At 38.7% G+C, this 20,334-nt stretch overlaps 2 protein-coding genes across 2 annotated transcripts in view; both read right to left on the bottom strand.

The window, feature by feature from the left end:
- The window catches only part of LOC120915832 (otogelin-like protein), a 147,359-nt gene extending 141,314 nt beyond the window's left edge, over positions 1-6,045 (bottom strand). Inside the window, exons 1-5 of the mRNA XM_040326638.1 lie at positions 6,006-6,045; positions 5,313-5,465; positions 1,715-1,774; positions 1,411-1,632; positions 491-578 (exon numbers count right to left, since the gene is read on the bottom strand). Of these exons, the coding sequence (XP_040182572.1) occupies positions 491-578; positions 1,411-1,632; positions 1,715-1,774; positions 5,313-5,465; positions 6,006-6,045 (563 nt within the window). The remainder of the gene's footprint in view (positions 1-490; positions 579-1,410; positions 1,633-1,714; positions 1,775-5,312; positions 5,466-6,005) is intronic.
- Positions 6,046-6,614: 569 nt separating this feature from the next.
- The window catches only part of LOC120916574 (uncharacterized PE-PGRS family protein PE_PGRS54-like), a 94,843-nt gene continuing 81,123 nt past the window's right edge, over positions 6,615-20,334 (bottom strand). The window contains exons 35-44 of the mRNA XM_040327624.1: positions 19,251-19,352; positions 18,825-18,923; positions 15,157-15,258; positions 14,646-14,747; positions 14,234-14,323; positions 12,391-12,492; positions 11,970-12,068; positions 8,082-8,162; positions 7,101-7,182; positions 6,615-6,695 (exon numbers count right to left, since the gene is read on the bottom strand). Of these exons, the coding sequence (XP_040183558.1) occupies positions 6,683-6,695; positions 7,101-7,182; positions 8,082-8,162; positions 11,970-12,068; positions 12,391-12,492; positions 14,234-14,323; positions 14,646-14,747; positions 15,157-15,258; positions 18,825-18,923; positions 19,251-19,352 (872 nt within the window). The 3' untranslated portion in view covers positions 6,615-6,682. The remainder of the gene's footprint in view (positions 6,696-7,100; positions 7,183-8,081; positions 8,163-11,969; positions 12,069-12,390; positions 12,493-14,233; positions 14,324-14,645; positions 14,748-15,156; positions 15,259-18,824; positions 18,924-19,250; positions 19,353-20,334) is intronic.

Here is a 20,334-nt window from a genome sequence, read left to right as displayed (position 1 = left end):
TCTTTTAACGCATCTGCACCAGGAAGATTCACCTGCAGTAAATTATTGGTGACTATCACATTTACCCCTTTAAAATATACCATTGTTATTGTTGCCAGGGCTGTCTTAATGAGAGGGCACACCTGGGCACTGCCCAGGGGCCCTAGCTGCATGGGGGCCCCTGCACTTGGTCCTTGAGCCCACTCTACCCTGTAATTGGGGGCCCCATGATGGCACTGAGAGTGATAGATACACAAGTGAGGCAGTCTGCCTCCTACCTACTTGATGTCTGTTTACCTGCATTGTCATCATTGTAGGGGCCCCAGAGCATTACTTTACCCAGGGGCCCATGATGCTATTAAGATGGCCTGATTGTTGCTGGCCATTCTTTTATGTTTAGATCTACTAGGAGGTGTCTGCTGGCATACATGAAGCACTTTACCATCACAAAATTACAAGCCACCTCTCCCAGCCAATCAGCAAAGAAATGTGTAAAAATAGTTTGTCCTACCATGTGACACAATCAAGTTCCACAGTTTGTCCATCAGCCACAATATCTTTGTTAAAGGTACAAGACTCTCCTGAATGCTTTGGCGGTGCTGTAAAATAAGGATAAAATATGATCACAATGTTCCGTGAGCTGTATATCTGAAAATTATTTCAGGAGTTCCCTGAGATCTCAAACCTTTTTCCAAGGGTAAATCAAAAGTAAAAAAAATTGAGAAATTCTGCACTATACACTATATTCTACATTGCAGCCTCCTTAACTAAGTATACTATATTGTACATTAAACACTCCTGCACTATATATACTATATTTTACATTAGACTCCTGCACTATATACACTATATTTTAAATTACCGGTACATACTCCTGAGCTATAGACGCTATAGTGTACATTAAAAATTCCTGCGCTATAAACACTATATTGTACTTAACGCTTAACCAAAGTGCTGGTAGTTAACCAGTCCCTGGCTATTATAGTAAAGTTCTTCTGTAAGGTAGGTTCAGATGAAGTGTTATCTCTCTATTTCCTGTGTACAATCATATGTAATGGCAGTGTTTTATTTTTTACAAATTTATTGTGTTGAAGTATATTCCCTCCCAGTGTTACACCAACCATTCGCTGCAGAGCACTGCATGCACCGCATTACTACACTACTTTAATTTCCCAAAGGAACAATAGGTCCTTTACAATTCTAGCAACACCCCTGGTGCAGTGAAAACCATGCCCACTCTTCATCACTGTGCACTAAGCACACCACATTTTTTTTTTGTTTAAACAAGCAATGGGGCTCAGCTTATAATTTTGCACACAAGCCCACTGATTTCACATAATGCCCCTGGACCAACCATTACATTTGATATTAAATATCATTTTTAAATTATATTTGCTTTTATTAAAACTTCAAAAGCAAAGTCTCTTTTACCTGGTGAGGTAGCAGGCGCTGGTTCTATAATCTCTGTTGGTTTCTCTGGTACTACAGGTTCTGTGGGTTTCACTGGTTCCTCAGGAATCACAGGCTCTGTGGGTTTCACTGGTTCCTCAGGTACCACAGGCTCAGGTATCACCGGCTCTGTGGGTTTCACTGGTTCTTCAGGTACAACAGGCTCTGTGGGTTTTACTGGTTCTTCAGGTACTACAGGCTCAGGTAGCACAGACTCTGTGGGTTTCACTGGTTCCTCGGGTCTGTAGGTTTCACTGGTTCCTACTACACAGGTAGGTAGCGACTCTGGGTTTCACTGGTTCTTCAGGTACTACAGGCTCAGGTAGCACAGACTCTGTGGGTTTCACTGGTTCTCAGGTATACACAGAGCTCTGTGGGTTTCACTGGTTCTTCAGGTACTACAGGCTCAGGTAGCACAGACTCTGTGGGTTTCACTGGTTCTTCAGGTACTACAGGCTCAGGTAGCACAGACTCTGTGGGTTTCACTGGTTCTTCAGGTACTACAGGCTCAGGTAGCACAGACTCTGTGGGTTTCACTGGTTCTTCAGGTACTACAGGCTCAGGTAGCACAGACTCTGTGGGTTTCACTGGTTCTCAGGTATCACAAGCTCTGTGGGTTTTACTGGTTCTTCAGGTACTATAGGCTCAGGTAGCACAGATTCTGTGGGTTTCACTGGTTCTTCGGGTACTACAGGCTCAGGTAGCACAGACTCTGTGGGTTTCACTGGTTCCTCAAGTATCACAAGCTCTGTGGGTTTTACTGGTTCTTCAGGTACTATAGGCTCAGGTAGCACAGATCTGTGGTTTCAGGTTCCTCAGGTAGCACAGCTCTGTGGGTTTCACTGGTTCCTCAGGTATCACAAGCTCTGTAGGTTTCACTGGTCTCAGGTACTATAGGCTCAGGTAGCACAGGCTCTGTGGGTTTCACTGGTTCCTCAGGTATCACAAGCTCTGTAGGTTTCACTGGTCTCAGGTACTCTCAGGTAGCTCTGAGGAGGTACAGCTAGGTCAGGGCTAGGTTGTGGGTATCACTGGTTCCTCAGGTACCACAGGCTCAGGTACTGCAGGCTCTATGGGTTTCTTGGCTTTTAAATGTAACACAACTAGTATTAAGTATTGCACTGTATTATCAAAGTATACACTTATGCTTTTTTATTTTGTGAATAATGTTACATCATTAGATCTAAAGGAGTGTCAGTTTAAAACATTAGTAGAGTGCTGAGTCTCATTACCACACTAACATTGCAGTTTTATCTACAAACCCACCTCTTACCCACAAAGATCTATTTTAAAATAGATATATTCAGCGAATGTATATCCCAACAATTAAATGAAATTAATCAAAAATGGCCCTCACTGAATGAGTAAGAAGCACGATATGAAAACTCAACAAATACACAGGCGCTGAAACAGCTATAGCTAAGTTCCTAATGAAAGTATTACTTGGTTAGTTCATCAATAAGGTGTGGGAAAGAGGAGCCAGAGCTGCGAAAATAAAGGCACCTGGAAGTACCAACACACAAAAACACTCCAAAAATCGCGCTATGGTACATACATACAATGGTAGTACATACTAATGGTACATAATGGTACATAGTACCATAAGCGCGATTTTTGGAGTGTTTAAGAAGCACGATAGCTGAAGGTATCTTAAAAAGTCCCAAAATATATGGTTTATTCTTCAATTTAGGATAGGAGTGGAAAACAAAATAATTCTTTCATACCCATGGGCCAATAGTTTATCCAGTGCTTTTAGCTTATTTATAGCAAAACTACAGCCTAACAATGTAGAGTCATTCATTTCAAACTGCATAGATATGTTTCAAACTTGTTGGTCATCAACAGTGTAGTGTGTGAAAACAATAGCTTATTTTGGGATTTTTTTGATGGAAGTGAGACATGCAGATACTATTTGTTTTAATTTGCCTATATTGTGCTACAGCTTAATTTTAAATCTTTGTTTAAACTGGCCACCCAATTGGGCATAGCTATAGCCTTCTCCTCAGTGTAGTTTAGAAATTGTACAATGCGGTGTGCATTCATGTAATGCAACGGGGCACATAATCTGAACTCTGTACATGCGCCGATTAGGAGTAATTACTATAGAAGTACAGCATGTATGCGCAAAGATTTTAAAGTCCAGGCACTGGAGTACATTCAAGTGAGTGCTGAGCTGTTTCTTGTCTGAACCTGATCAAGCCAAGCTATGAGGTGGGATTTTTACATATGAGTAGGGGGGGTTGGAGTAGCAGATTGGTTCATAAAAAAAATACACTTAAGCCCTGTACACACGATCGGATATCTGATGGAATCTAATCCAATGGATTTTTTTGTCTGATATCTGATGAAGCTGACTTTCATCAGTCTTGCCTAGACACCATCAGTCAAAAATCCGACTGTGCCAAAACGCGGTGATGTAAAACACTACAACAAGCCGAAAAAAAATTAAGTTGATTCTGAGCATGCATGGATTTTTATCCAATGGAGTTCCACACAGAACGATCGGATTTTCTATCGTTTTTTTATCCACAGGAAAAATTTAAAACATGTTCTATTTTTTAACACCGATGGAAAAAAGACTGATGGGGCCCACACACGATCGGTTTGTCCAATGAAAAGAGTCCTTCGGTCTGTTTTCATCAGACAAATCGATCGTGTGTACACGGCTTAACACTTTAAGGTTGCTGTTGACCTTTTTCTAGAAGTGCCTGGTAACTGGCTATGATACAAATGTAATACTCATTCTAGATCAGAGTGTAAGGAAATATAAAGTCATTAGATTACAAAGAAAGACTGTGGGCTGGATTCACGTAGATCGGTGCATTTTTACGGCGGCGTAGTGTATCGTATTTACGCTACGCCGCCTTAAGTCAGAGAGGCAAGTGCTGTATTCACAAAGCACTTGCCTCCTAACTTACGGCGGCGTAGCGTAAATGTGGCTGGCGTACGTGCGCCTAATTCAAATGGGGATGAGGGGGGCGTGTTTTATGTAAATGATTGGTGACCCGACGTGATTGACTTTTTTTACGAACGGCGCATGTGCCATCTGTGTACATATCCCAGTGTGCATTGCTCCAAAGTACGCCGCAAGGACATATTGGTTTCGACGTGAACGTAAATACATCCAGCCCCATTCACGAACGACTTACGCAAACTACGTAAAATTTTCAAATTTCGACGCGGGAACGACGGACATACTTAACATTGGCTACGCCACCTAGGGGGCAGCTTTATCTTTACGTGACGTAACGCTTACGGAAACGGCGTATCTTTACTGCAACGGGCAAGCATACGTTCGTGAATCGGCGTATCTAGTAATTTTCATATTCTACGCCAAAATCAACGGAAGCGCCACCTAGCGGCCAGCAGAAAAATTTGCACCCTAAGATACAACGGCGCAGGCCGTCATATCTTAGCTAGGTTTAAGTGTATCTCAGTTTGAGCATACACTTAAACTTACGACAGGCTTAGATTCCGAGTTACATCGGTGTATCTACTGATACGCCGACGTAACTCTTTGTGAATCCAGCCCTGTGTAACTAGCATATTGATAAGGCTAGATCATCAGTGAAAGCTCCCATTTAAATCATACCACAGGTTATATTTAAAAAAACATTAAGCAAGGAGGTGCAAGAGGGTGCAGGTAAGGTGAGCATATGTGGTTAGGGGATACCCTGTGTGAATACACTGTCACCTTGCCTTGCATTGGAAAGAGGACAGTGTCTCTGTAATCCTCCTTACCGATTACATGTATGTAACCTGTGTAAGGTAATGTAGAAATATATGCAAATGCCATATTTTTATGATCTGATTTGAGCTATGGTTTAAAGATATAAAATACTTGGCTAGATTGGAACTTTATATGTCTGCTTATTTATACTTACTCTCTACTTCTTCTGTACCCTTTGAGTTATCTTCATATAGTATGTGAGCAGTTTGAGGTATAATTATCGGCTCTATTGTGATTTCTGGGCTATAAGTTGGAACAGTGCCACTGTCCAAGTCTATGTCTTCAAGGAGGACTTTTCCAATGTCTTCTTTTAAATATAAATAACAATTGATTAAACTGTGCAACCTCAGTCTTATGTTAGTCAAGAGTTACACTAGTTGCAATATTTTAATAGGGCTGGCATGTATAAAATGCATATGTATTACATTATGGTAAAGTGTACAGTATTAGTTTACTGGACTCTTCTAAGCTACCCAACAGCACAGATCAATGGTCAGTGTTTTAGTATTGGGGATTACATGGTCTACATTTGAAAGGTAATGAAAATTGTAACTATTAGGTTGAATTAAATATAACTGAAGGTAAAACCTATTTTTTTCCATATCTAATCAGGGAGGGATTAGAACACAAGCCAGGTATTTATTTATGTCCATATCCCCATTAAAGAGATGCACCTTTTCTATTTTTCCTGTTGATTTTTATCACTGAAAGTGAAAAAAAAAAAAAAACTTTGAATGGTCACCAGGGCAGGAAGAGAGGGGAAATCTTCCATTGGGAACATTAGTTCTGGTGAGCCTGGTGAATACTAGGGATTTTCCTCACTCTGGAGGGATTTACTATCACTTACTGTTGTGGTTATGGCATAGAAAGTGATGAGAAATCTCCATGCTGGGATACAGATGGAAAACAAAATTTCTGACAGGAGTTATAACCCTGCCTTTTTATTTCCAACATGAAAAAAAGGTTTTACCTTCAGGTCTACTTCAAGGATTTTTTTTTTTTTTTTAGAGAAGGATAAATCTTGCACATGTAAAGGAAAGTACAATTTTTATTAATATTGCTGTAAAACAATAAAATACAAACAAACATGAAATTAAAAAAGTGACACTCCATGTGTATCACCATAGTAATCGACCCCTCTAGGGGTCGATTACTGTGATGATACACATGGAGTGTCACTTTTTTAATTTCATGTTTGTTTGTATTTTATTGTTTTACAGCAATATTAATAAAAATTGTACTTTCCTTTACATGTGCATTCCTTATCTTCGTTTATCGTACCGTAATAGTCCAATCGCCCACAACTTCCCTGGTTTTTGGTTTGGGACCCAAATTCCAACCTTTATTCAATTTAGAATTCTGGATGATTGTACTTTTAATTAATTCTATACCATATGTACCCTATAGAGGCCAACTTTATATCACAAGGATAAATCTTGGTCAGAAATTAACTTACTTTTTTTGTCTGAAGAGTCATTTCTTCCCTTGTTTTTTCCTTCATGCTTCCCATTATTCTCATGGCTATCACTGCCATTTTCTATTCGGATTATATAAAATAGTAACAAGAGATTACATATATAATATAGAAACACGTGATTAAGTTAGCTAAAGGTCAACACTATAATTTTCAGATATACAGCTCACAGAACATTGTGATCATATTTTATTCTTATTTTACAGCACCGCCACCGTGAGCCTGGTGACTACTAGGGATTTTCCTCACTCTGGAGGGATTTACTATCACTCACTGTTGTGGTTATGACATAGAAAGTGATGAGAAATCTCCATGCTGGGATACAGATGGAAAACAAAATTCCTGACAGTAGTTATAACCCTGCCTTTTTATTTCCAACATGAAAAAAAAGGTTTTACCTTCAGGTCTACTTCAAGGAATTTTTTTTTTTTTTAGAGAAGGATAAATCTTGGTCAGAAATTAACTTACTTTTTTTTGTCTGAAGAGTCATTTCTTCCCTTGTTTTTTCCTTCATGCTTCCCATTATTCTCATGGCTATCACTGCCATTTTCTATTCGGATTATATAAAATAGTAACAAGAGATTACATATATAATATAGAAACACGTGATTAAGTTAGCTAAAGGTCAACACTATAATTTTCAGATATACAGCTCACGGAACATTGTGATCATATTTTATTCTTATTTTACAGCACCGCCACCGTGAGCCTGGTGACTACTAGGGATTTTCCTCACTCTGGAGGGATTTACTATCACTGAGGCCCCATACACACGGGAGAATTTATCCGCGAATACGGTCTAGCGGACCGTTTCTGCGGATAAATCCTCTCGAGGATTTCCGCGGATTTCTATACGATGGCGTGTACACACCATCGCATTGAAATCCGCGCCGAAATCCTCTGGCGATGACGTGTTGCGCCGTCGCCGCGATAATGATGCGGCGACGTGCACGACGCTGTCATATAAGGAATTCCACGCATGCGTCAAATCATTATGAGGCATGCGGGGGATCCCTTAGGACGGATGGATCCGGTGAGTCTGTACAGACCAGCGGATCCATCCGTTGGGATGGATTCCAGCAGATGGATTTGTTCTGCATGTCAGCGAATATCCGATCTGCTGGAATCCATCCCAGGGGAGATATATCCGCGGATAAAGATCCGCTGGCGTGTACACACCATAGGATCTATCCGCTGAAACCCATTTGCTGGGATTTATCTGCGGATGGATTCTATGGTGTGTATGGGGCATTACTGTTGTGGTTATGGCATAGAAAGTGATGAGAAATCTCCATGCTGGGATACAGATAGAAAACAAAATTCCTGAAAGGAGTTATAACTCTGCCTTTTTATTTCCAACATGAAAAAAAAAGGTTTTACCTTCAGGTCTACTTCAAGGAATTTTTTTTTTTTTAGAGAAGGATAAATCTTGGTCAGAAATTAACTTACTTTTTTTCTCTGAAGAGTCATGTCTTCCCTTGTGTTTTCCTTCATGCTTCCCATTATTCTCATGGCTATCACTGCCATTTTCTATTCGGATTATATAAAATAGTAACAAGAGATTAAATATATAATATAGAAACACGTGATTAAGTTAGCTAAAGGTCAACACTAGCCAAACTAGTTTTATCTAAGGCCTCGTACACACGACCGGACCAGTTTCCGCGGACATGTTCGGTCGTCTGACCGTTTTCCAGCAGACATTTGTCCAGCCGACCGTTTTCCGGCGGACAAAAATTTCTTAGTATGCTAAGAAACTTGTCCGCTGGAACGATGTCTGCCGGACATGTCCGATGATCAGTATGACCGATCGGACATGTCCGCTGGCCCGAGAACCCGCGCATGACGTCAAAGTGATTCGACGCATGCGTGGAAGCATTTAACTTCCAGGTTCGCGCACGTCGCCGCGTCATCGTCGCCGGCACGTCGCCTTCACGTCGTCGTCACGTCACCGCGTATTCTGTCCGCACGGATTTTGGTTTGATGGTGTGTACAACCATCAGACCAAAATCTCTGAGCGGACATGTCCGATGAAAACGGTCCGCGGACCGTTTTCATCGGACATGTCCCCTCGTGTGTACGAGGCCTTAGAATAAGAATAACTTATAGCATCTGTCAACTAATGTCATCATTTGGGAGATTTCTCTTCTTTCTCTCATGTCTATTTATTGGGTGTCAGACAGAACAGGAACTGAGGGGAAATTTTCCCAAAAAGGACCCAAGCAGCAATTTAATATTTTTTCATTGCTTTTAGATAGGGGAAATCTCAGGCCCCGTACACACGACCGGGTTTCTTGGCAGAATTCAGCCAGAAACTCAGTCAGAGCTGGATTCTGCCAAGAAACTCGGTCATGTGTACACTTTTCAGCGAGGAACCCGTCGAGGAACTCGTCGGGCCGAAAAGAGAACATGTTCTCTATTTCCTCGTTGTTCAATGAGGAAAGTCGGCCCGCCGAGCTCCTCGGCGGCTTCCACAATGAACTCGCCGAGGAACTCGATGTGTTTGGCACGTCGAGTTCCTCGGTCGTGTGTACGGGGCCTCAGGCCCCGCACACACGGTCGGACCGAACCGATGAGAATGAACCGAAGTTCAGTTTCATCGGACCAAACCGACCGTGTGTATAGGCCATCGGTCTGTTTTCCTTCGGTCCAAAATTTTAAAACATTCTTTAAAACCGAACCGATGGACCGCTGCCCGATCGGACCAAACCGATGGTAAGTACAGAACAGCATCGGTTCAAAACCCGCGCATGCTCATAATCAAGTCGACGCATGCTTGGAAGCATTGAACTTCATTTTATTCAGCACGTCGTGTGTTTGACGTCACCGCGTTCTGTGTGTACACATATCAGGCTGTACGGCCACTTCAGAGGTGAACCGATGAAAACGATCCGACGGACCAGTCACATCGGTTTGGTCCGACCGTGTGTACAAGGCCTCAGAACTTGTTATATTTATTGTTGTCTGTCTCCCCATTATATCCATATACCGGAAAATCAGACTGAAAAAAGAGACAGATAGATATTTTATTTCAGTCTTTGTTGTTGTCAGAAAGTTACACCTATTTCCTTTTGGGTGAAATGTGTGTGTGTGTGTGTGTGTGGTGGGAACAATACAAAATTGACAGAAGTTTCAGGCCTTTCTCAAAATATTAATTTGCCAAAATATCCATTTGCCAAAATAACCAAAACTTAAATGAAATAAATAAAAGTTTGGCTAGAGTAAGCCTTTTAGTTAATTCCTATAGTATCGGTGACAGTCAGTGGAAGAAATTAAAAGCAGCTGGTAATTAGAAATAGGATCACTACTGTTTTTTAAACTTGCATTAGAAAAATTACAGAAACCTGTTGTAAAAGAAAACACTACCAACACATGCAGTGTAAAACATACAGTAGAGGAAAGATTATCTAAACAGATTATTTATAAATGAATTCACCATAATATTAATTTATAGATGATATTGATAAACATTCATTATAAAAAAAATAGACTCTTCTTTTCTTTTGTATTATCTTCTTCAGATGACCCTTTTTTTCCTCCCTTTATGCGAATATTGATCTTCCCTTGTTCTTCATCACTACCTTGCCCATTTCTACTTTTACCTCCAGATAGTGGATGACCTTATATATTTAGATGATTTTTTGAAATTACAGTAAAATGATAAACGTCTCTTCAATGAACCAATACAACTTAAAGGTTCTGTTTACACATTGCATAAATTTAACCCCAAAACTCCGTGCACCTCCCCCCCTCTATAACCTGTCCAGAATATATTTTTTTTACTTGACCTTCCTTCTGTAGTGAGAAACAGCTTTAATTATTGTTTGTGACATAATCACCAGGCTTGTAAAATATATGAAGAGGCAGCTGCTAAGAGGTCAGTTTCTGTTTGTGGAGGCATGTCCCTAGAACTACAATCTCCAAGAGCCCTTTCCTTACATAAAGTACACGGGCTGGCTTATTGGAGTCAAGGCAGCAGCATTTTTTTTTGCTGAGCAATTTATAAATCTAGAGTAGGAAATAATATTTGTAGGATAGTCAGGAAGAAAGGGTTGACAACACTGCTTGGGATTTGAGATCAGTAAATGTATGGTATTGGCAGCGCAAACAGGAAGTTAGAAGCTAATTGCATTTCTGTCAGATCAACAATAATTTTTATGAGAGGGGAACTCTCATAGACTCTGTCAGTATTGTATTGTTATCTGTCTCTTTGTTGTCTGTCTCCCCATTATTTCCTCACAATTCCTTCCCCAGTGACAGTTGTCAGGAAGAAATATCCCCTGTGGGGGCATAGACAGTATATTTTGTGGATGTAAGCCAAAAACATTACATTTTCTCTGGAGTATTAATTACTACCTGGGGCTTCATTAGAGAGATTTAATCCCTGTAATGCTGACTATTGTTTCAGCACACTGGAAAAGAAAGAAAATCTGCAACAGGGACACAGACAGAAATGAAAATCTGGGGTTCTAACTTTTTCCTACTCTATTAAAGAAAAGAATATTTATTTTGGTCGTTGTTGTTGTCAGAGAGTTACACTTATTTCCTGTTGTTGTCAGCAGGACAGGAAGTGGGGTCTTAGCTAGATTTACAAATTATATAGTATATTAAAATAACCTAACAAGGCGATTCTTTAACCACTTGAGTCCTAGGTCCCTTCCTTCCTATATGCTTCTTGAGTCCCAGAACTTTATTTTTTATTTAGGAGATGTCTCGGTTTCATACTTTACAATTATAGGTGCTTATAGTCTTATCCAATATATTATACATTCTTCTTAGATCAGATCAAGCACCCCTGTACACCTCTGAAACTAAAGATCGCTTATAATAATCAGTAAGCAATAGATTAATAATGCAGCGAGGAAACATAGGGCAGAGCTACGTCTGCTCTAGTCTAGTTACCAATAGATGAGAGACTTACGGGAAGTGCAGTATCTTTACAGGCAGGATATTTAGGCACTTCAAACGCAATGTCAATGTACAGAAAATTATTGCACTTTGCCATATTAGAGCACTTTGTAGCAGGATTACAAGTCCAGGAACTAATAAATTCAGCTCACAGGCTTATTATTGGCCCATGGTTGTCATAACTGCATTGCTGGAATTCTGGAAACAATACCTTTAGAGATAGCAGTGGAGCAAAAAAACTCTAACCCAGCAACATTTTAATTGGCATCTTTATCTCATGTGGTTACCTGTGTGTATATATATATATATATATATATATATATATATATATATATATATATATATATATATATATATATATATACATACACATATATACTAAAAAAGATACATTGACATACAGTAATAATATCTAAACATTCCAGCTACCTTTACCTTCATGAGATGATCCCTTGTTATTTTTAACCTTTCTATGCTCTTCATGACTGCTTTGACCATGGCTAAATCCACCACTGACATTGATTCGACCTATAAAAGATGATAATAGTATTTTACTTAAACACTTACTTCAATGATTTCTTCACTTACCAGTGAGTGAATATGGTGTGTACATAAACTTTGTGTCAGTAATTAATAAAATTGTCTGTGATACAGCAGAGTAATTCAAGGAGGGAAGGATCCAAACGTATGTTCTCTAGATATACACAAATGACCTTGGCCAAAATAAATGACTAAATATCATATTGTACAAACGTGAACATGCAATGCTAGCCAGGTGTACTGCAGCTTTTATATCAAAGAAGGCATTTGATAGTGATTAACAGTAGCAGCTTTCTTAGGTTCTATATACCTTTATCCTCTTCAGATGAGTCCTTGCTTCCTCCCTGAATGTTAATGCCCACCTTTCCTTGCTTCTTCTGGCTACCATGTCCAAAACCCAGATTCAATTTTCCTGTACAAAATAATTCAGGTTTAAATAATTTCTTCATCTAACAGTGAATGTTACAGAAGAAGTACACAAAACAATAGTATACTTTAAATGTGTAGACACGCCATAGCCAGGTCTAGCACTGATGTGAATAGAAGTAGGTAATTATGAATAAAAAAAACTGGATAAGGTTACCAGTTACTGTATCTCTGCAGGTTACTGCAAGAAACAACCATAGCTGAATGTACATATGTAAAGGACAGCGCTATCCTTCCTTTTTTTTATATATAATTATGCCCCATAGCCTTGTAGACTTTAAAAAATATATTAGACAAAGCTAACAAGGTGATTCTAAAAAAAAACACTTGAATCCCAGATCCATTCCTTCCTATACCCTTCTTGATCCCCAGAACTTCATTTTTAATTTAGGAGATCTCTCGGTTCCATACTTTACACCTTTAAATCCTCATTCTTTGATTCTACCCTGGATGTTTATGCCCATATTTCCTTTATTCTCATGACACCAAAACCACCACCTAGTTTTAAATTACCTGTATACATTAAGTAAGGCTTGAGCCGAAAAGTCTGATTTCAAAAAAATTTTTTTACATGAAAGGTAATTGGGATTTAAAAAATAATGAGGTTTCATTCTATTTCAGTGGGTCACTGCAATAGATGAACATCAGCTCCAAGTGGAGCAAGGTGCAGTGTATTTTCTTATTGGGGTATTTCAGAAAACTATACTGCATTTTAGGATCTAGATGTAAAGGATAATACAGCATTTAATTTGTTTGAAAACCCACTGTGAAATTCAGTTTGGATCGCATGAATGTATGTTTGTGCACAAAATGTTTAAAATATAGACCACTAAGTGTCACATTGTAGTGATGTAAACATGCAACGCTAGCCAGGGTTACTGCTACTTTAATATCAAAGAGAGATTTTAACCAGTAACAGCTTTCTTAAGTTCTATAGACCTTCATCCTCTTCAGATGAGTTCTTGCTTCCTCCTTGAATGTTAATGCCTCCCTTTCCTTGATTCTCATGCCTACCACGTTCAAAACCCAGATTAAATTGTCATGTGCAAAATAATTCAGGTTTAAAGTAAAAACTCTGATTTGTATATATATATATATATATATATATATATATATATATATATATATATATATATATATATATATATATATATATATATTTTTTTACCTTACTGTGAATGTGATTTATTTATTAGATGAAGTTACAGGCTAGCAAACAGTAAAATTGCCTGGTACACAAAACGATAGAATTAATATTATTTTTTTCTATATAAGCAGTGGCGGTGCGTCCATAGAGGGCGCAGGAGCGCTGCCCCCTCTCGCTCCTGCACCACCACTGAAAAACAATACATAGATTCATGTATTGTCGCCGCAGGAAGTGCAGTATCTTTACAGGCAGGATATTCAGGCACTTCAAACGCAATGTCAATGTACAGTAAATTATTGCACTTTGCCATATTAGAGCACTTTGTAGCAGGATTACAAGTCCAGGAACTAATAAATTCAGCTCCCAGGCTTATTATTGGCCCATAGCTGTCATAACTGCATTGCTGGAAACAATACCTTTAGAAATAGCAGTGGAGCAAATAACCTCTAACCCAGTAACATTTTAATTGTCATCTTTGACTTATGTGGTTACCTGTGTGTGTGTGTGTGTGTGTATATATATATATATACCAAAAAAGATATATTAAAATACAGTAATAATATCTAAACATTCCAGATACCTTTATCTTCATGAGATGATCTCTTGCTATTATCAACCTCTTCATGACTGCTTTGACCATGGCTAAATCCACCACTGACATTGATTCGACCTATAAAAGATGATATTAACATTTTACTTAAACACTTATTTCAATGATTTATTCACTTACCAGTGAGTGAATATGGTTTGTACATACACTTCATAGCAGTAAATAATAAATTGGTCTGTGATACAGCAGAGTAATTCAAGAAAGAAAAGATCCAAATGTATGTTCTCTAGATATACACAAATGACCTTGGCCAAAATAAATGACTAAATATTATATTGTACAAACGTGAACATGCCATGCTAGCTAGGCGTACTGCAGCTTTTATATCAAAGAAGGGGTTTGATAGTGATTAACAGTAGCAGCTTTCTTAGGTTCTATATACCTTTATCCTCTTCAGATGAGTCCTTGCTTCCTCCCTGAATGTTAATGCCCGCCTTTCCTTGCTTCTTCTGGCTACCATGTCCAAAACCCAGATTCAATTTTCCTGTACAAAATAATTCAGGTTTAAATTATTTCTTCACCTAACAGTGAATGTTACAGTTACGTTACAGGTTCACAAACAATAAAATAGTCTGGTACGCAAAACAATAGAAGAAACATATTTTTTTAAATATAAAATAAACTGGATCAAAATTAATATAGCTGAATGCACGTATGTAAAGCACAGCGCTATCCTTCCTTTTTTTATTTATTTTTATAATTCCACCCATAGCCTTGTAGACTTTAAAAATACATTAGACAAAGCTAACAAGCTAACAAGGTCAAAATAAATGACTAAATATTATATTGTACAAACGTGAACATGCAATGCTAGCCAGGAGTACTGCAGCTTTTAAATCAAAGAAGGGGTTTGATAGTGATTAACAGTTGCAGCTTTCTTAGGTTCTATATACCTTTATCCTCTTCAGATGAGTCATTGCTTCCTCCCTGAATGTTAATGCCCAGCTTTCCTTGCTTCTTCTGGCTACCATGTCCAAAACCCAGATTCAATTTTCCTGTACAAAATAATTCAGGTTTAAATACTTTCTACACCTAACAGTTAAAGTTACAGAAGAAGTTACAGGTCCGCAAACAATAAAATAGTCTGGTACACAAAACAATAGAAGAAACATATATTTTTAAATAAACTGGGTCAAAATGAATGACCAAAACTTAAATAGTATACTTTAAACGTGTAGACACGCAGTTCTAGCCAGGTCTAGCACTGATGTAAATAGAAGTAGGTAATTATGAATAGGGATGAGCCGAACATCCACGGTTCGGTTTGCAGCAGAGCATGCGAAAAGACAAAAAATTTGATCGAAAATGCGAAAAAAACATTAAAGTCTAGGGAACTTGTACATGAAAAATCTAAAAATGCAAATTTTAAAGGTTAATATGCAAGTTATTGTCATAAAAACTATTTGGGGACCTGGGTCCTGCCCCATGGGGACATGTATCAATGCAAAAAAAAGTTTTAAAAACTGTTGTTTTTTCGGGAGCAGTGATTTTAATAATGCTTAAAGTGAAACATTAAAAGTGAAATATTCCTTTAAATTTCAGACCTGGGGGGTGTCTATAGTATGCCTGTAAAGTAGCGCATATTTCCCGTGTTTATAATAGTCTCTGCACAAAATTACATTTCTAAAGGAAAAAAAGGAATATAAAACTACTCGCAGCTATAATAAATTGTCGGGTCCCGGCAATACAGATGAAAGTAATTTTAAAAAAATGGCATGGGTTCCCCTTAGTCCATTACTAGGCACCTTTGGGTCTGGTATGAATATTAAGGGAAACCCCGAAACAAAATAAAAAAAATGCGTGGAGGTCTCCCCAAATTCCATATCAGGCCCTTCAGGTTTGGTATGGATTTTAAGGGGAACCCCACGCCAAAATTAAAAAAAATATGGCGTGGGGTTCCCCCCAAAAATCCATACCAGACCCTTATCTGAGCACGCAACCTGGCAGGCTGCAGGAAAAGAGGGGGGACGAGAGAGCGCCCCCCAAACCATACCAGGCCACATGCCCTCAACATGGGGAGGATGTCACCATGTTGATGGGGACAATGGCTTCATACCCACAACCCTTGCCTGGTGGTTGTGGGTGTCTGTGAGCGGAGGGCTTATCGGAATCTGAAAGCCCCCTTTAACAAAGGGTACCTCCAGATCCTGACCCCTATGTGAATTGGTAATGGGGTATATTGTACCCCTACCATTTCACCAAAAAACATCACTGGAGACCGAGAATGGATTACATCGCTGGAATCTTTTTTTATGTTTTATTTTTTTATTTTTAATAAAGGACTTGTCCCAAGCTGTCTCTTGTGGTTTTTAACATTTTTGACACTTTTTTTGTGAAATGGTAGGGGCACAATGTACCCCTTACCAATTCACATGGGGGCAGGATCTTGAGGTCCCCTTTGTTAAAGGGGGCTTTCAGATTCCCATAAGACCCCCGCCCACAGACCCCCACAACCATTGGGCAAGGGTTGTGGGTATGAGGCCCTTGTCCCCATCAACATGGGGACATCCTCCCCATGTTGAGGGCATGTGGCCTGGTATGGTTTGGGGGGGCGTTCTCTCGTCCCCCCTCTTTTCCTGCAGCCTGCCAGGTTGCGTGCTCAGATAAGGGTCTGGTATGGGTTTTTGGGGGGAACCCCACGCCATATTTATTTTAATTTTGGCGTGGGGTTCCCCTTAAAATCCATACCAAACCTGAAGGACCTGATATGGAATTTGGGGAGACCTCCACGCATTTTTTTTATTTTGTTTCGGGGTTCCCCTCAATATTCATACCAGATCCAAGGTTCCTGGTAATGGACTAAGGGGAACCCATGCCATTTTTCTACAATTACTTTCATCTGTATTGCCGGGACCCGACAATTTATTATAGCTGCGAGTAGTTTTATATTCCTTTTTTTTCTTTAGAAATGTAATTTTGTGCAGAGACTGTTATAAACACAGGAAATATGCGCTACTTTACAGGCATACTATAGACACCCCCCCCCAGGTCTGAAATTTAAAGAAATATTTCACTTTTATTGTTTCACTTTAAGCATTATTAAAATCACTGCTCCCGAAAAAATTTAAGTTTTAAAAAAAATATATATTGTATTGATACATGTCCCCTGGGGCAGGACCCAGGTCCCCAAATACTTTTTATGACAATAACGTGCATATTAACCTTTAAAATTAGCACTTTTGATTTCTCCCATTTTTAAAGAGTTTTAAATGGTGTTCCGCGGCTTTTGAATTTGCCACAAACACCCCAAATTGTTTGCTATTCGGCGAAGGGGCGAACAGCCAATGTTCGAGTCGAACTCATGTTTGGCTCAAACATTAAGCTCATCCCTAATTATGAATAAAAAAACTGGATAAGGTTACCAGTTACTGAATCTCTGCAGGTTACTGCAAGAAACAACCATAGCTGAATGCACATATGTAAGGGACAGCTATATCCTTCCTTTTTTTTCTTTTTTTTTATAATTATGCTCCATATCCTCTGTATAAAAATATATTAGACAAAGTGAACAAGCTAACAAGGTGATTCTAAAAACACTTGAATCCCAGACCCATTTATTCCTATACCCTTCTTGATCCCCAGAACTTTATTTTTAATTTAGGAGATCTTTCAGTTCTGTACTTTACACTTTAACACCCTCATTCTTTGATTCTACCCTGGATGTTTAAGCCCAGCTTTTCTTTATTCTCATGACACCAAAACCACCACCTAGTTTGAAATTACCTGTATATATTAAATCACTAGTTGCCGAAAGAAGCCGAACGTCGGTGCGCAGGCACCGTATAGAGCCGACTTGCAGTCCGGCTTCTTTCGCTAACTAGTGACGTGCTGTATGCGCCGGTCGGAAGGATGTCAATCACTTAGGAATGCCTACTCCCGCAGATTACATACCCGGAAGCGGCAGTGAAAATACGGTATGTGCTGCACTAAAAAATTCTGACAACTCGGCTGAATGCCATGTTAAAAAATTATTTTGGGGTGAACCCCCGCTTTAAGTAAGGCTTGTATGTTGTGTGCTAGCAGCTGCCCACTTTGTCTTTAGCAGCGCGGTTTTCTCTCCCCTATTTTTTTTAAATAGTTCAATAATGCAGCGAGGAAACATAGGGCAGAACTACGTCTGCTCTGGTCTAGTTACCAGTAGATGAGAGACCTACAGGAAGTGCAGTATCTTTACAGGCAGGATATTCAGGCACTTCCACTTCAAACGCAATGTGAATGTACAGTAAATTATTGCACTTTGCTATAGTGGAGCACTTTGTAGCAGGATTACAAGCCCAGAAAATAACAAATTCCGCTCCCAGGCTTATTGTTGGCCCATAGCTGTCATAATGGCATTGCTGGGACCAATACCTTTAGAAATAACAGTGGAACAAATAACCTCTAACCCAGCAACATTTTAATTGGCATCTTTGACTCACATGGTTACGTGTGTGTGTGTGTGTATATATATATATATATATATATATATATATATATATATATATATATATATATATATACATACATATATACCAAAAAGATATATTAACATACAGTAATAATATCTAAACATTCCAGATACCTTTATCTTCTTGAGATGATCCCTTGCTATTATCAACCTTTCCACGCTTTTCATTACTGCTTTGACCATGGCTAAATCCACCACTGACATTGATTGGGCCTATAAAAGATGATAATAATATTTTATTTAAAAATTAACGAATTTCAATGATTTCTTCACTTACCAGTGAGTGAATATGGTTTGTACATAAACTTCATGTCAGTAATTAATAGAAATTGTCTGTGATACAGCAAAGTAATTCAAGGAAGGAAGGATCCCAGCTTATGTTCTCTACATATACACAAATGACCTTGGCCAAAATAAATGACTAAATATCATATTGTACAAACGTGAACATGCAATGCTAGCCAGGTGTACTGCAGCTTTTATATCAAAGAAGGCATTTGATAGTAATTAACAGTAGCAGCTTTCTTAGGTTCTATATACCTTTATCCTCTTCAGATGAGTCCTTGCTTCCTCCCTGAATGTTAATGCCCACCTTTCCTTGCTTCTTCTGGCTACCATGTCCAAAACCCAGATTCAATTTTCCTGTACAAAATAATTCAGGTTTAAATAATTTCTTCATCTAACAGTGAATGTTACAGAAGAAGTACACAAAACAATAGTATACTTTAAATGTGTAGACACGCCATAGCCAGGTCTAGCACTGATGTGAATAGAAGTAGGTGATTATGAATAAAAAAACTGGATAAGGTTACCAGTTACTGTATCTCTGCAGGTTACTGCAAGAAACAACCATAGCTGAATGCACATATGTAAAGGACAGCGCTATCCTTCCTTTTTTATATATAATTATGCCTTGTAGCCTTGTAGACTTTAAAAATATATTAGACAAAGCTAACAAGGTGATTCTAAAAAAAAACACTTGAATCCCAGATCCATTCCTTCCTATACCCTTCTTGATCCCCAGAACTTCATTTTTAATTTAGGAGATCTCTCAGTTCCATACTTTACACCTTTAAATCCTCATTCCTTGATTCTACCCTGGATGTTTATGCCCATATTTCCTTTATTCTCATGACACCAAAACCACCACCTAGTTTTAAATTACCTGTATACATTAAGTAAGGCTTGAGCCGAAAAGTCTGATTTCAAAAAGTTTTTTTTACATGAAAGGTAATTGGGATTTAAAAATGTATGAGGTTTCATTCTATTTCAGTGGGTCACTGCAATAGATGAACATCAGCTCCAAGTGGAGCAAGGTGCAGTGTATTTTCTTATTGGGGTATTTCAGAAAACTATACTGCATTTTAGGATCTAGATGTAAAGGATAATACAGCATTTAATTTGTTTGAAAACCCACTGTGAAATTCAGTTTGGATCGCATGAATGTATGTTTGTGCACAAAATGTTTAAAATATAGACCACTAAGTGTCACATTGTAGTGATGTAAACATGCAACGCTAGCCAGGGTTACTGCTACTTTAATATCAAAGAGAGATTTTAACCAGTAACAGCTTTCTTAAGTTCTATAGACCTTCATCCTCTTCAGATGAGTTCTTGCTTCCTC

The sequence above is a fragment of the Rana temporaria genome, chromosome 10 (genome assembly GCF_905171775.1).
Source record: "Rana temporaria chromosome 10, aRanTem1.1, whole genome shotgun sequence".
Taxonomy (NCBI): Eukaryota; Metazoa; Chordata; class Amphibia; order Anura; family Ranidae; genus Rana; species Rana temporaria.
The sequence above is the reverse complement of the archived record's forward strand: the minus strand, read 5'-3'. Positions and strand labels throughout refer to the sequence as shown.